Genomic DNA, 15546 nt, shown 5'->3' with positions numbered 1-15546 from the left:
AGTGATTTGATAAACTATATTAAACCAAACACCTGCATTTTAACAGTATCTTTTACTAAACTGTTTTAAATATTACTGGCCTATAGTAGATCTAAACCAGAACTAAACCAGGTCTAAACCAGGACTGAACCTGGACTGAGCCAGGACTAAACCAGGACTGAACCTGGACTGAGCCAGGACTAAACCAGGACTGAACCAGGACTGAACCAGGACTAAACCAGGACTGAACCAGGACTGAACCAGGACTAAACCAGGACTAAACCAGGACTAAACCAGGACTAAACCAGGACTGAACCTGGACTGAGCCAGGACTAAACCGGACTGAACCAGGACTGAACCAGGACTAAACCAGGACTAAACCAGGACTGAAACAGTACTAAACCAGGACTAAACCAGGACTAAACCAGGACTGAACCTGGACTGAGCCAGGACTAAACCGGACTGAACCAGGACTGAACCAGGACTGAACCTGGACTGAACCAGGACTAAACCAGGACTAAACCAGGACTGAAACAGTACTAAACCAGGACTAAACCAGGTCTAAACCAGGACTGAACCTGGACTGAGCCAGGACTAAACCAGGACTGAACCAGGACTGAACCAGTACTAAACCAATACTAAACCAGGACTGAACCAGGACTAATCTGGGTCTAAACCAGGACTAAACATGGGGAATCAGCGTTTCAGTTTTATGCAGCTAAAACCTGAAGATGTGAAACAAGCCTCTACTTTGACAATGTTTAAATCCAGGCTCCAAACAGCTCTTTTTAGCTGTGCATTATTTATTTTATTCTGCACTTTTCTAATTTAATGTTAATTTTATGCTGATTATTTGTGATTATTTATGTTTTTATTTGTTTGTATTGTGATTTTTAACGTCTTTCTTATCCTGTAAAGCACTTTGAATTACCTTGCGTACCAACTGTGCTGCACAAATAAACTTGCCTGGACTTGCCTGTGCGCTGTCATCTGAAACACAACAATAAAACATATTTGTGAGTGCACTGGACACTTTGAGCTGCAAAAAGCCGTGCAGTCCAGCGCGCAGTGAGACCTGGTGTGTGAAATCTATCTGATCCGCTCCTAAAATTATTTTCATACCTGAGCTGTGAGGTGTGGCCAAAACTGGAGTCCCGCCCTCTGCTGTCGGTGATGAAATAACATGACATAACCTTAATTTCTCCTCCAACATGGCTTCTAAAAATAAACAAAAATAAAACAAATCAGTGAAACGCGTGAATAAAAGTGCTTTGTGTGGCGTTTTTGTGTGTGTTTTGGTCAACTTTTACGCATTTGGAGTGTCCACGGAGCATTTTGGGCTGCGCTCCCCCGCCAGCCCGTGCGCTGATGGCTGGGAAACCCCGTGGACGCGGCAGTGCTTTTTCAGACGGTGAGTTCGCTTCGAGTGAATTCTAATTTAGTGATAAAAATTTCACGGAAAAAACACACGCCGCTCCTGCCTCCCTTCCCTTCCATTCCTTCAGGGAGGGAAGGAGAGCAAAATCTATCCGAGACTGAGCAGGAGCGGCGAGAAAAAGCCATCTGAGTGGGAGAGGGAGAGGGAAGGAGGAGTAGGTTATGCACGGGAGGAGGGGGAGCGAATTAAAAGTTGCCAAATGCAGCAGATATTGGGTTACAGGCGCAGTCAGACACGACGTTTGGGTTTGCCTCTTTCGCCTGGCTTTATGTTATGCTAATCCTGGATAAATATTTATAGCTGCGGCTTTTCTCGTGGCGTTTTACCGTTGAAATCCTCCCGAGGCGTCGTCAACAACAACAGCGGCAGCCCCGGTGGTGTGTGGTGGTGGTGGAGGAGGTGGCGGCGGCGTTGTTGATGGAGGCTACTGCGGCTAAACCCGAACAGGCCGAGCGTTTATAGAGGGGGGAAAACCCGAGCTTTAACGAGGCTACGGGTACAAATCCCCCCCAGAAAACAACCGCGGTTATCGGACAAAACGAGGCAGATGTAACGTTTCCGAGCCGTGAAACAGGACACAGGACAAACCGAGCGCTTCCATTTTTTTTTTTTTTTTGTACAGGCTCCGCACACAAAAACATGTGTTTTTACCCCCAAATACGACTGACAACCTTACATTCCGGGCTGTTTTGGGGAATAAACCTCACACAAGCGGGTAGTTTTAAGTTTTTGAGTCGATGCGAGCGTTAAAAATGGATTAAATCGACCTCAACTGGGATTAGCCTGCGTTTTTTTTTCAAAGCGGTTAAGCTAGGTCGTGTCGGAAACGCTCAAAAACTGCAAAAAATAACGGATAGTTTTATAAATAACGCGATTTACGACCAGTTTGCTGTTTGGGGGTTATATTTTCTAACAGATTAATGTAAAATACTTAAGAAAATCGACGTTATTTTATGTTTAATTCGTTATTTCACCTTTTAACATGAGCTAACTCCATTTGACGTCGACGGGAAAACGTTAAAAAGCTCACGCGCTAACCGTTTTGTGTTAAATGGTTGCTGTTTGTACAAAATACGCACTTTTTCTGTCTTTTTAAGGCGTTTTTGCTCAATGTACACGAGCCAACACAACCATAAACGTTTGAATGTGAAAAATGAACGAGATTAAGGCTTTGTTTGGCATTTAAACGCATTAAATCGACCTAAACTGAGTGTTAAAAGCGACACAGAGGCTGCAGTCCTTGTCGTTTCTTTGTTCTCACTGAGGCAAACATGGAGGCTGGACATGACAGGGCTCTAAAGACAGCCTATGTGGCCTCGTACCACCATTTTGGAGCAATGCAGTTGTAAGACAAGTTGCACTGTCAGGAATACAAAGCTATTCCTCCCACGTTTCCTCATATTACTCAATAAACCCTTGAGAATAATGCATGCAATCACCAGTAAGTCAATGCAGATGTCAGGCCTACATGCCATAAAATCAGTCTTATCTTTACAACAAGGAAAACACAGACCTGAAAAATCTAAAAAAGACCCAAATGTATTGTTTTAACACTCAATCATAGAGTTTAAACTGTTTTCTGCTGTTGTAGTTGAGCTGGCTGCCACACAAAGCCAGCTGGCCTGTGTTTTACATGACGAAAACAAAGCTAAACTCTCTAAATCTTTAAATTGCTGTTGGATATTTACAGAAAATCCTCCTTTCATGCTTTATATAGGCCTACAATGCTCAGGACAGTCACATGGGCGGTAGTGGATGGGTGGGGGTTTGCAATGTGACAGGCCTGTAGAAGGAAGAGGCCCATCCTGCACGAATTTAACCTTGAGCTGCTTTGTGCCTTTATAAAACCCAATACCAACAGTTTAAACGGGATATTTCCACGTTAACTTATTTAAAGGGCTTATAATGTGCTATTTTTGACCTGTTTTATAATGTTTCCTTGTCAAAAACAGACCTGGAGTTGTGTTTTGTTTCATTCACACATGTTTTAACTCACAAACCCTGCATATTTACGCTGTGTTCTGCTCACAAACGGCAAACGCTCTGTTCCACCTTGTGATGTCATCATGCGGTAAAACAGGAAGTGCTCCACTGTGTTTTTTTGAACTCCATATGCCTTTTCACTAGAATCATTTGGATGATTTCAGCCCTGGAATTCCCCGAACTCTATTGAACAAAAGGTAAAAGGAGCTGTTGAGTTAAGCTGTTAAGTTTTCACGTTTACAGCTACCACTTGATGACGTCACAAGGTGGGACAGAGCGTTTTGAGCTTTGGAGATGTAGACAGACTAATAATAAAGTCCTACTCAAACAAAACACAACTTCAGGTCTGTTTAAGAGGAAGTAACAGCATTATAACGCAGCCTAAAGAATCTATTTTGTATAATATAGGGCCTGTAATCATCATGTCAATATTTATTTAGTTAAATGAAGTTTTATGTAGTTCTCAAAAGCATCAGGCCTTCACACGAGTCTGCACTGACCATGAGTTATTTAATCCTCATAATATGAAGGCAGAAGTCTTGTGGTAAAACTATATTGGTGCTTGTACTCCTGCAGTTATAGTGTTTGGTTAATTTGAATACATTTTATCCACATTTTTGTCCTTTTTTTGGGTTAGTTCTTGGTTACACTTACTCTAGCAATGTTGTATTATCTTTTAGACCCAGTTAAGCCGTAATTCAGACCTGGAATTGTCCTGTTTCAGAACAATATATCGGGTTATTCCTGGATTTTATTTGATGTCACATTCTACAGGCCAATGTTATTTAACACAGATGTACGTGGCTAAAATTAATATTGTTCAAATGCAGATTTTTGTTGGAATACAGTGATTTTCACAGATAGAAATGATCACGTTCAACATTTTTTTGTACATTTCATAGGAAAAACTGCCTCTTGCCCCCGTCTGCGAGTGTGACCTCACATTGTAGAATCTGAAAAAAACAAGGTATTTTCATAAAAAGCAGTAAAATTTGATGATATAAGGAAAAATACGTGAAAATATGAGGACGAAGTAAAAAAACACACCAAACGTACCAGTACTTTTTTACGTATTAATGAGTCATTTTCATCCCTTACACTGTTTCCCATGTTTTTAGTCAGACTTTGGTAAAATACTGAAATACTTTATAGATTAATCATCTTCTTTCATACAGTTTTGTGGAGTTTAATTATCTGTTCTTGTCTGTATTTCATATTGAACGGTGCTGTTACTTTGAAATGTGAATGACAATACAAGGGATTTTGTTCTGTTATTGTTTAGTCCATGCACTTTTTAGAAAATGGGGGGAGGATTTTAGACCATTGAGGGCCACCGTAGTCTCTTCTATTAATTGGAAACACTGCGTTATATATTTGTGTTGTGCGGTAAATGGTTTTATATTTGCTTCATCTAAACGTTCCCTTCTTTACTCCACAGATGTCATGGATGATGAGGACGATCGCCAGCTGCTGGATATTTTGGGGTAAAACGAGTTAAATCGGTTAAATCGGTACCTGCACACCTGTATCTACATCTCCGCTCTGCGTTTACACATAAAGATCCTATAAAATGCTTTGAATATTCATACCGTATCCCTCTCGAGAGCTCGGTTCCACCTCGTGACATCATCGGGTGGCCATTCAGGAAGCTGCTCCTCAGTGTTTTTTAAAGTCTGTACAACTTGACCAGCTCTCAAATTACCTTCATGTGGTCTCAGTTCTGATTTCAGTCTCAAATGTGAATGCTCTTGGACTGGTTAACGCAACAGAATCCGACTTTTTAAACATTTATTGCAAATCTAATCGCAAAAATATCACAATAATTCCTTTTTTTTCCCCAAAAAAATCGTACAAACTTAAATGATGTTGTCCAAAAATGAGTTTAAACCTGAAAAATATAAAACAGCTTGTAAATGCTGAGATGTACAAGTCGTTTTTAAATGTCCTTTGTTTTTCCTGACAGAGATGTAGATGCGTTAAATGATTATCTCCACGGCAGCAACAGTAAATCAGTGAGTATTATATTAAAAATCTCTATGCTCATTTTGTGATTAATTTAAAGTGCACTTGACAGGTTTTCATGTTTTTCTAATTCTGACTCGGTTTGTTGGGAAATATTTCTCATAGTTTTACAGCAGTTAAGTGGTAGTTTGTGGGGAAAAGGTTGTGAAGAAAAGTACAAAAATACAGGAAGTAGCACTGAGTTGTAAAACAGAATCTCTCTACCTTTGTCATCAACAGTTTACGCCTTGTTTTGACAAAATAAAGGCGTTTTCAATTTTTTCTATAAATCTAATCCTAGTTATTGTGTAATTTAGACATGTTTTGGCCCTTGTTTACATTATGGTTGCTAGGTAACAGTTACACGTGTCACACCTGCTGCTCCAACCAGGAAGTAAAATTTTAAAAAACTTCACCAGAATTAAAAAAGTAGACAAAATCAGGTATATATTTTAGTGCAATCTTACTTTTAAATATGTTTTCTGTGTTTTAGTGAAAAAGTACTCTTAACATGTCAGCTGCACTTTTAAGTTTTCACTCAAACGTCCCTTGTGGAGGTCGTTGTAACGTGTTTGTGGTGCGTTTCAGATCGGAGAGGAGGATGTGACCAACGCGGCATACGGCTCGGACAGTTCCTTCTTTTCTACAGACACAGTTAGTTTTACTTCTCTGTTCTTCATTTATATATTTATCTTTTTGATTACATCCTCATTTTTATTATGAGAAATTTTCATGTATTAGAAGCCGTGTGAAATTCTCTGCTGTGAGAATAAGGAAAGAGTCTTGGTTACGGTAATTTGGGTCATCGACAGCATTTGTTTTTTTTGTTTAAATAATTTTTAAAAATCATATATTTTTTTATAAATACAATTATTATTATTATTATTATTATTATTATTATTATTATTAAATATAGGAATACAATTAAAGTGAATAAATAATAAAAGTTAGGACGCTGCTGTTTTACTCAAAAAATTTAGTGCAAATTAACAGCAAACATGAGTATTAAGATGATTTTTTAAAAGTAGAGTTAAGGTTTAAAAGCCAACAACAACAACGTATATTTAGAGTCGGACCTTACAAGAAAAAGGGTTTTGGGTGGGGGGCTCGATACCTGCTTGTTTCTATGGAGATGTTATTGCTTTGACTACAATGTTTCACCGTATGGCATTAAATTCATGTACCTCTTTGACAGAGAAGACGTTGAACTTTGTGCCAGTGTTTGTTTCATGCGGATAGGCCCAGTATTTACAGAGATATTAAACATAAACCAGGTGAACACATCTGCATCTGACAGTTACAGCAATGTGTCACCATGGTAACTGCTGAACATTCTGCCATAGACACAAGCTACACACAGAACACCCCCAACATGATGTCACTGCAAAGTATCAAACTATAGAGACCCCTTTTTAAATGGTTATTATGACTTTACTACATAATCTCTTTCTTCTTCTCTCCGCAGCCCGTCTCAAACCCAGGTCTTAAAGATGTCTCGGACTTTAGCGTGGACTCCTCTCTCCAGCCTCTGTCCGGGAGTCTGTCGTTTATCGAGGACGAGCTGGGATCCCCTCAGTCTCCTACAGGGGGCGACGACCAGCCCTTCGACATCCTGCAGAAGTCTCTCCTGGAGGCCGACATCACGGAGCAAACCCTGGCCCAGGAAGCTCTCCTCGAATCCCAACCTGCTCCGAGTTTAGTCCAGCCCCCGGTCACTTTCCCCTCCATCGTTCCCGGGAATATCGGCGGCACTGTTGGCGTAGTGACCCCCGCGGGACAGTTTATCCAAGGCGTCTCGCAGTTACCGAATGGCGCGGCTCCACACATACAAGTTTTGGGATCGTTCGGAACGACTGGTGGAGTTATGACTTTGAGCAATCTCGAACGAACTCCTCAAATTGTGCTCAGACCGCCTTTAGCGACCTCCACAACTGGACAGCAAGTTTTAGCTCCAACGCAAGCTCAAGTCGGTGGGTTTAAAAACATCCCGCTGCAGAATATCATCATCCAGAGAGGACCAGGCGGGACCCAGGCGCTGGTGAGGCCGATCCAGCCCAAGCCTCTCCAAACTGGGGCGCAGACGGTGTACAGCGTGGGTCTGCAGCCGGCTACCTCCACAGCTAACGTCGCTAATGGATCTATTGTAGTGCAGTCAAATCTGGACCAGGCTAACGCCGCTACGCCCGGGCAGTTCATCCTCCCCGGGTCGTTAGCGCTAACCCAAGCTACAACGATACAGAATGGACCCACAGATGCTAACGCTAACACGCTAATAGCGAACCAGAACGCTGTGCAGATCGTTGCCGGGCAGAGTTTCACGGCGACGGCGGGAGGGCAGCTCATCTTGAATCAGGTGGGCGGAGTTTCCAGTGCCACGCCCGCCTCCGTACAGACCGCGTCCGCACCGGGGCGGATCACGCTGGTCGCCGGGCAGAACCAATTGTCCGGGAGCCCGGTGCAGCGCCTCCTGGTGACGCAAACGCCAAACTGCACATCACTGTCGCCTTTGCCTTCAGCCGTGACACAAGAGCAGGTGAGAAATGCGTCAGATGCCCTGTCACACGTCTCTAGTTAATCCGCAGATGTAGAGATGAATAGTTTTGTTCACATTGTCCTTTTATTTCCAGAGCTCTGTGTCTCCGGTCTTGAAACTCACTCCCATTCACAGTAATAAATTTGTTTTATAATTTATTTAAATATAACTTCAATATTGGTTCTATAACGTGCGATTTTCTTTTTTCAGCCACAAAAAGCATCACTGTAGATTCAACGCTAAACTCTCAGGTATCTCCCATTTTTCTGTTTTCTGTTTTTAAATTTTTTTTTAGTCTTTTTAATGGAGTCAGTACAAGCGTGTGGTTTGGAGCAGACGCAATTTTTTAGTATTTTTTGGCTTTTTTTAACAAGAAAGAATAGAATATCAAAAACTCAAAATGTATGAATATGAGAAACGACATATTTTCACCCTTCGCTACAGTGCCATTGTTCTGTTTCAAGCAGCTGCACAATTAATCGTTACTGAATCAAAATTACAGTTTGAAAAGGTGAAATTTGAAAATCGTACATTTTTGGAGAACCATAATTTCCTCCCAACAAAATCTCCTGCCTTTTCTGCATAAAAAAAACATCTAACCCTGTAGTTTAGATCTGTACAAACATGTTCTGAAATGTGATTCTTGTATTAGTTTGTCTTATCATTTTTTCTGAGCATGTTTAAAATGTGAACTTTGACCTGAATCGTATTGTTAAAACAAATCGCAAATCAAATCACAATCGCTATGTTTGTCAGAAAAATCGTCCAATTATTACTGACTGCCAGAGCACAGTCTTGCACGCGTACAGGAGTGATCATTCAGCGCTCGGAATACTGCCTCTAGTGGTCACCAGCGATTCATAGAACTCTAGTTACAAACATAACTTTCATTTTACATGTCACACACTTAAATGTTTTAGTTTTATTTGTAACTAATGACCCTTTCTGCGTGTCGTCAGGTTGGACTCCAGCGGCCGACGCCTCTCACTCGAGGAGGAATGTACGTTTTATTTCTCTTTTCTCTTTGTACTCTGAAACACCTGTCTCTAATCAGGGCAGTCCTGTGTGATGTCACCTACTACTGGAAATCGCAGAGGCCACTGGAGCCAGCACAAACTTTTAGAGTGTGACCTTTTTGGACCAGAAAGTTGCTAATTTACCTACTACAGTTGCCAAACAATGACTAGGAACAATAGATAATGCCATTCAAACGTCATAGAAACGGTTTAGTCGAGTTTAGTTCCGCTTTAAAAAACTCTAAAATCCAAACAATCTGCGTCCATCTTGTGTCTCAGGGTCCTGCAGCAGGTGAGGCAGGATCACCTGGGCGTCCTGAGTCCGGACAAAACCCGGTTCAGTTCTTTTGAGGACGTCCTGAACAGGCTGCTGCCATACAACGTGTTCCAGGGGGCGCCACCGAGCTCAGACGAGTTCTCACAAGGTAAAGCTCATTTAAGAACCATTGAGTGTTTGTTTTGTTTTTTTTGCACTATAGACTTCAGTCATAGCAGTTGTCCACAGTCTTGGTGCGCCTCTTCTTGAGACTGAGAGGAAATCGGTTACACACACACAGTTGGATTCTATAAATACACCGTACGTCACCAGTGCTGCTGTGTGTCGGTTGATACTTTGCAGGGACATCACACTGGGGATGTACTGCATGCATGCGTACGGTGGAATGTTCAGCAGTTACCATGATGCAGCAATGCACACAAATTCCAAAAAAGAGATAAAAGATAATCTGAAAACGACAACAAAAAATACAAAACGAGAAAGGCGCGTGACTGAAAAAGTGTCGGCTAATGCTAGCTAGCTTGTGACTGTAATTTCACCGCTCTGCTGCTGTTACATTATCATTTTGACTCTAGAATGTCAGGACTAGCTTCATGCAAAACACAGAAGTAACTGATATTTGAGACACTTGCACACAGTGAACAGGTTTTTCCTCATTCAGGTGAAGACATTTCAGTTTGTGGTCTTGGTAACAGCGCCTTAAAACAACTGCGTTAAAACTGCACAACGCACAGCTCGTCTTTGTTTAATGTTTGCATAAGTTATATAGAACCTTTTATGACACCCAGAGCTCTTTACACTGCGTTATTCATTCACTAAACAGTATCTATGCAAATACGACCCAACACACTCACACCGCACTCATACTCGGCAAAGTGGGTGAAGTGTCTTGCCTAAGGACACAGCAGCAGTTTGACATTCCCTGTGGTCTCCCAAACCCGAGATCAGGCTTTGACGAGGACGTGTGAATATAAAGTTAAAGTACTCTCTGGTTTGTTTCAGTGGACGAGGAGTTTGGGCTCGTTGCAGCTCAGGTGTTGAATAAAACTGAAGCCATGGTGGACAAGTACAGGAAGCTGCTGATGGTGGAGGCCGAGGTGAGGACTGGGCTTCAACTTGGACGTAAATCACGCGTTCGTTCTACGTCCATTCACGTTTTTTGTTGTTTTTTTTTTGTTTCTGCTCCAGAGGTCGAGCCCTTCGTCTGAAATCGTGATGATCGACCGGACGTTTAACCAGGAGGAACGCGGCGGCCTCACGCAGGACAAACGCAACGTGCTGCTGGACCCAGGTCTGAGGGGGAATACGGGAGGGTGGGAGGGCATCTGACACACACGGGGAGGGCATCTGACACACACAGGGAGGGAGGGCATCTGACGCACATTGTAACCCGCACTTCTCTCTTCCTCAGACGGTTTCCTGGAGGACTTCTGCTGCGGCGTTCGATCCAGCCTGTTCTCCACTCCCCCGCCTCCTCCCGCCGCCCCCGAGCCCACACACGAGCACTCTTTTTCGGACTCGCTCTCCCCGGACTCCCCCTCCTCTCTCAGGACAGACCCACTGCAGCCTCCCTACTCCGACCCGGGCGGCGGAGGAGGAGGCGGAGGTGGAGGAGGAGGAGGCGGCGGCGGCGAAGAAGAAGTTGGAGGAGGTCACAGCCACAAACGCCACAAAAACGATTTAAAACTCAAATTTCACGCGTCGTCTTTCTCCCCTGGACATTTCGTTTCTTCAAATCCGAGTTTTTCTTCCCCGACGCAGAACGAATCGGACTCGGCTCTGGAGGCGGCCGTCAACAGCATCTTAGAATGTTAAAGACGCACTCACTACACGACCTTTTACGTTTCTTAGCCCACGTTTCTGTTTATACACTGCGTAACTTTTCTGGAGGCGGGTCTGACGCCGGCTCGACCCCGCGGAGATGCTATTGCTTCGCCTGAAATGTTCCACAGTATGGCATTAAACGCACCTGAGCTTGAGTAAACCTTAAAGTGCCCGCATTGCACTATTTTACATTATGATCTAAGTTATAATGTTGTTTTCTCATCTTTTTGTTTCGTTCACACACGTTTTAACACAAAAACACTTCATCTCTCAAACAGAAAACACTCCTGTTCCACCTTGTGATGTCACGTGGTAAAACACTAATATGTAACTCGGTGGCGTCGCTGCCTGTCTACAAGTTTAATGCCACACCTTGGAACATTCCAGCCCAAATAATAACGTCTCCGCCTTTTAACAAACTGTATTTTCCGGAGTATAAGTCGCACCGGCCAAAAAAATGCATAATAATAAAGAAAAAAACAAACATATTTCACATCTGAGTATACAAAAGTGCGACTTATAGACTGGAAAATACGGTACATTTAATTACACTGTAAAAGCTGCCATGGTTTATATATTTAAAGGTCTTATATTTCACAAAATGGACTCTTGTAGCTTTAAGTCGTGTTATAATGTTGTTACGTCCTCACAAACAGACCTGGAGTTGCGTTTTGTTTCATCCACACGTTTGAGTCACACTTTATTATTCGTCTGTCTACATCTACAAAGCCCAAAATGCACCGTTCCACCTTGTGATGTCATCAAGTGGTAGTTTTCAAATTAGCATCTGCCTTTTTGACCTTTTAGTTTAGTAGAGATCGGCAATTCCAGGGTGTAAATGATCCAAATGATTCTAGTGAAGGTGTGTGGAGTTTAAAAACGCAGCGGAGCACTTCCTGTATCACCACATGATGACATCACAAGGTGGAACGAAGTGTTTTCTGTTTGAGGGAAGAACCTAAATCTGCAGGTTTGTCTGTGTGAATAAAACAAAACACAAACCCAGGTCTGTTTGTGACGAGGAAACGACATTAAAACAGAACAGAAAACAGTAAAATGGGCATTTTAAAGTGCACGAGGTAACTTTTCTGCTTGTTGCCATGGAGATTTATTTTTTTTTTTAGCTTTGCCTGGAATGTTCCGCTGTTCGGCATTATATTTATCCATCTGTGTTTATGGATTAAAAAAAAAAGCCTTCTAAACATTAATTCTTGCTGTGAGTGGACTCGCCTCTCCACAGATCTGATCACGTAACTCTGCCTAGTTCACGTCTGTTAAGTTTAAATCCACACGTGTCAAAGCAAAAGCAAATAACACCTCCATGGAAACATCCAGGCAACATAAAGAAAATCAGGAAAGTTACGTAGTGGAGCTTTAAGTACAATATTTCTTTTTTGTTTTTTTTTGTTTTGCCGACTGTCCAATTTTGAAAATATTTGATTGACGAAAGGCTCCAGGTCTCTCCAATCTGCCATTTTTCTATGTAGCATTTAATTTAGTATTTTTATTTTATTTTTTTATTATTTTGTTTGTTTGTTTTTTTCATTTTTTTTTTTTACCAAAGTGCCACGTCAACTCTGGCACTTAACCTGAGAAAAGATGGGACCGTGTGCAATGAAGGCGGACATTTTGTTTTTTGGGGGGAATAAACTACAAGTACGGAGGCCTCGAGCTGCCAAAATAAATGACACTTTGGAATTGACAATAAATTAAGGAAAAATAGATGGTTTCAAAATGTAAAACGTGTAAAATTGCAGTTTGAGTCCTCAGTATTTTTGGTTTGTTCAGTAGTTGTTTTTTTTTAAATTTTGTGCCAGTTTATTTCAGCCCGACTTTGTTCAAATGTTAGAGAAGGGAAATGGTGCCTATAAAGACGAGGTTAAGTCACACCCGCGTTTGCAATTTACGTTTATTTATTATCCGTATTATGTAAAAATTGACTTTTAGGAGCTTTCTGCCATGTTCTAACGCTGTTCCCTCGTCAAAAACACGTCTGAAGAGGTTGCAGATGTCATCCACGCTTGTTTGAGTAATCTAGTGATCTGTACGAGTCCCCGCCCACAAGTCTACATCACCCATTCTCCCACACGACAATCCTCTATAAATATAAATGAAAACTGTGCACTACGACGTCACAAACCTGGTGTGATGTGCAGTAGTGTCGTTAGCGGGATGCAGCCGATTGCGTTGCGCTCGTGCTCTGAAGGGGGAGCGACTTAGCGCGGAGCAAATGGCAAATATAGCATTTTCAAAACAATAAAAGCTAACAAAGTGATCTAAATATGTTATGTGTAGCAGATAATACCCCACAGAAGTAAAATACCTCCTCTTTAATTATATTTTCTTCAGTATTTTCCCCCGGAGCTCAAGACGGTCGGTTCCACATTGTGACATCATCGGGTGGCTCTCCTCTTTTTGTTCCATTTCACATTTGCACATATTCAAACGAGCTTCACTAGAGCCACACAACTCGAGCAGCTATCGTTTTTAGCCCACTTTAAACCGCTTCACTCCTCAGCGCACCGACAGCTGGGGTCCTTGCGCCCCCTGCTGGCAAATTCACGTACACAACATCATGTATTAAAAGTGTATGAGGTTTTATATATACATACCGCAAACTTTATATGCTCGTCGTACCTTGTCATCAGCTCGGCTCCGTGGAGATGCCGTTGCTTTGCCCTTGAATGTTCCGCAGTGTGGCATTAAACTTGTCCGTCTCGCATTTATTCAATTACAAGTGTTTTTATCGCACGAAAATACATAAAAAACATGAGCGGGTTTGCCTCTGGCCCGTAGCTTGACTTGGTTGCGTCACCCGCTCGTCTCCATGGATATATAAAGGTTTAATGCCATACTGTGGAACATTAAACTTCTGTTCTTTTAACTCTTTAATATAGAACTGTGGAACAATAATCCACTTTTTTTTTTTTTGCTACTAAACTGTATATTTGGTGTTTTAATAGCACTGACTACTGTTTCCTAGGCATTTTTTGGGGGCAATTTTAGCCGAAAATCTGTAAATTTGCAGCTTTTTGGCCCAAAAAAACCGTCTAATTTCACGTTATCAAGTACTACGTGACATCACTCAGCTCTGCCCTGATCACAGTCCGGTGTTTCTGATCACAAACGCCAGGCTGCAGGGGCGGAGTTTGAAAGTGTGGATGCCTGTTCGACCAATCACGCTGTTCCTTTCTCCAGACCCCGCCCCCCCGCTCTCTCCTTTAGTCCTCCAGACTCCGCCCACTTTAGCAGCTCTTTTTGAAACGTGGTTGTGGGCGGAGTTTAGTGTTTAGTCCCTTTTTTGTTATTTACGTTGAAACAAACCAGGTGTGACTTAACCTCTGTATCAGTTATATTGTTTACATTAAAAAAACCTGATTTGTTTTTTTAGTTTATTTTCACAGTTTTGCTCTTTACTTTCTGTTTTTGTCTCCGTAAAAAACGTGTAAAACTTGCACTAAAACGTGACGCTGCCTTCAGAAAATATGAAACCTTTAGACGAACCTTCAGACAGTTTTACATTTCAGCTCCTGTTTGGCACCGCCGCTCCGTAGACTCTCACCTTCATTTCTTCTTTTATCCCTAAATGTTACGGGAACCCACTGAGGACACACTTCTATTAATCATTTTTGGAGATTTCTGAAATAATCTTTAAAAATGTGAAGGTTTTTAGTTTTGGGAAAAGTTTTAAAAAGGCGTCACAAGCTTTTCTTTTTTTTTTTTTTTTTTTTTTTCCAATCTGTTTATTCACAATTTGACACACACACACACACAAAAATACAAATCTCGTCTTTTTTTTCTGTTTTGCGAAGCTTCCATTTCCAATCTGTGGGTTTCAGAATGATGAAAAATTAAGACCGTTGCCGTAGCGATTGATAATTCAAAACAAAACACTATATATTTTGTCAACCGTCCTCAAAATGGCGCCTGTGTGACACGACGCTCAAACCCACACACACATATAATGACCAAATATTGTCTAAAGTTTATTATTTTTGTTTTAGTTCATAAATAATTGGTCTATGGTGGATTGTTCAGCCGTTACCATGGTTACACAATTCACACATTCGCAAACACAGCAACAAGCGTCATAATGAGCACTTATCTCATATTAGAACATTTAAAGGTGCGCTGCGTAACTTTTCCAGCCCTCCTGCTTGTCTCCATGGTGATGTTCTTGCTTTACCTGGAAAGTTCCAAACTATGGCTTTTTTTTAACTTCTTGGATTTATTGTCCAGAAATACCTTGAAAACGAAAAGATCTGACCCGTAACGTGGCTTTACTCGCTTGTTTCCATGGAGATTGACTGATGTGCAATGCTATACTGTGCGACATTCCGGACCACGTAGTAACATCTCCATGGAAACGAGCACAAAAGCAGATCCTCTAGCAGAAAAGTTCCGTACTGCACCTTTCATGTTTCATATTGGACACATTTATGAGTCAAAGTGACGCCTTTTTAAACCCGTCCGGTCGTTTTGTCCTTTAAATTTG

The 15546-nt window shown here is 41.8% G+C and overlaps 1 protein-coding gene across 1 annotated transcript; it reads left to right on the top strand.

The window, feature by feature from the left end:
- Nucleotides 1-1262: 1262 nt before the first annotated feature.
- Nucleotides 1263-12693, top strand: bicral (BICRA like chromatin remodeling complex associated protein). Its single transcript, XM_033985153.2, has 12 exons — nucleotides 1263-1390; nucleotides 4839-4884; nucleotides 5364-5412; nucleotides 5990-6055; nucleotides 6867-7934; nucleotides 8029-8068; nucleotides 8145-8185; nucleotides 8894-8934; nucleotides 9230-9375; nucleotides 10230-10324; nucleotides 10416-10518; nucleotides 10639-12693. Exons 1-12 carry the CDS (start codon nucleotides 1348-1350, stop codon nucleotides 11040-11042), a joined length of 2142 nt encoding a protein of 713 aa, XP_033841044.1. The 5' UTR covers nucleotides 1263-1347; the 3' UTR covers nucleotides 11043-12693.
- The last annotated feature ends 2853 nt before the right edge of the window (nucleotides 12694-15546 follow it).

This window comes from Periophthalmus magnuspinnatus, chromosome 19, assembly GCF_009829125.3.
Source record: "Periophthalmus magnuspinnatus isolate fPerMag1 chromosome 19, fPerMag1.2.pri, whole genome shotgun sequence".
NCBI classification, from domain to species: Eukaryota; Metazoa; Chordata; class Actinopteri; order Gobiiformes; family Gobiidae; genus Periophthalmus; species Periophthalmus magnuspinnatus.
This window is presented reverse-complemented; position numbering and strand designations above follow the sequence as displayed.

Bases quoted from the DNA above. Each gene is read 5' to 3' on its own strand.
- bicral (XM_033985153.2), top strand. From the start codon at position 1,348: ATGGCTGGGAAACCCCGTGGACGCGGCAGTGCTTTTTCAGACG. The intron at 6,056-6,866 runs GTTAGTTTTACT...TTCTCTCCGCAG, and splicing joins CCTTCTTTTCTACAGACACA to CCCGTCTCAAACCCAGGTCT. The intron at 8,186-8,893 runs GTATCTCCCATT...GCGTGTCGTCAG, and splicing joins ATTCAACGCTAAACTCTCAG to GTTGGACTCCAGCGGCCGAC.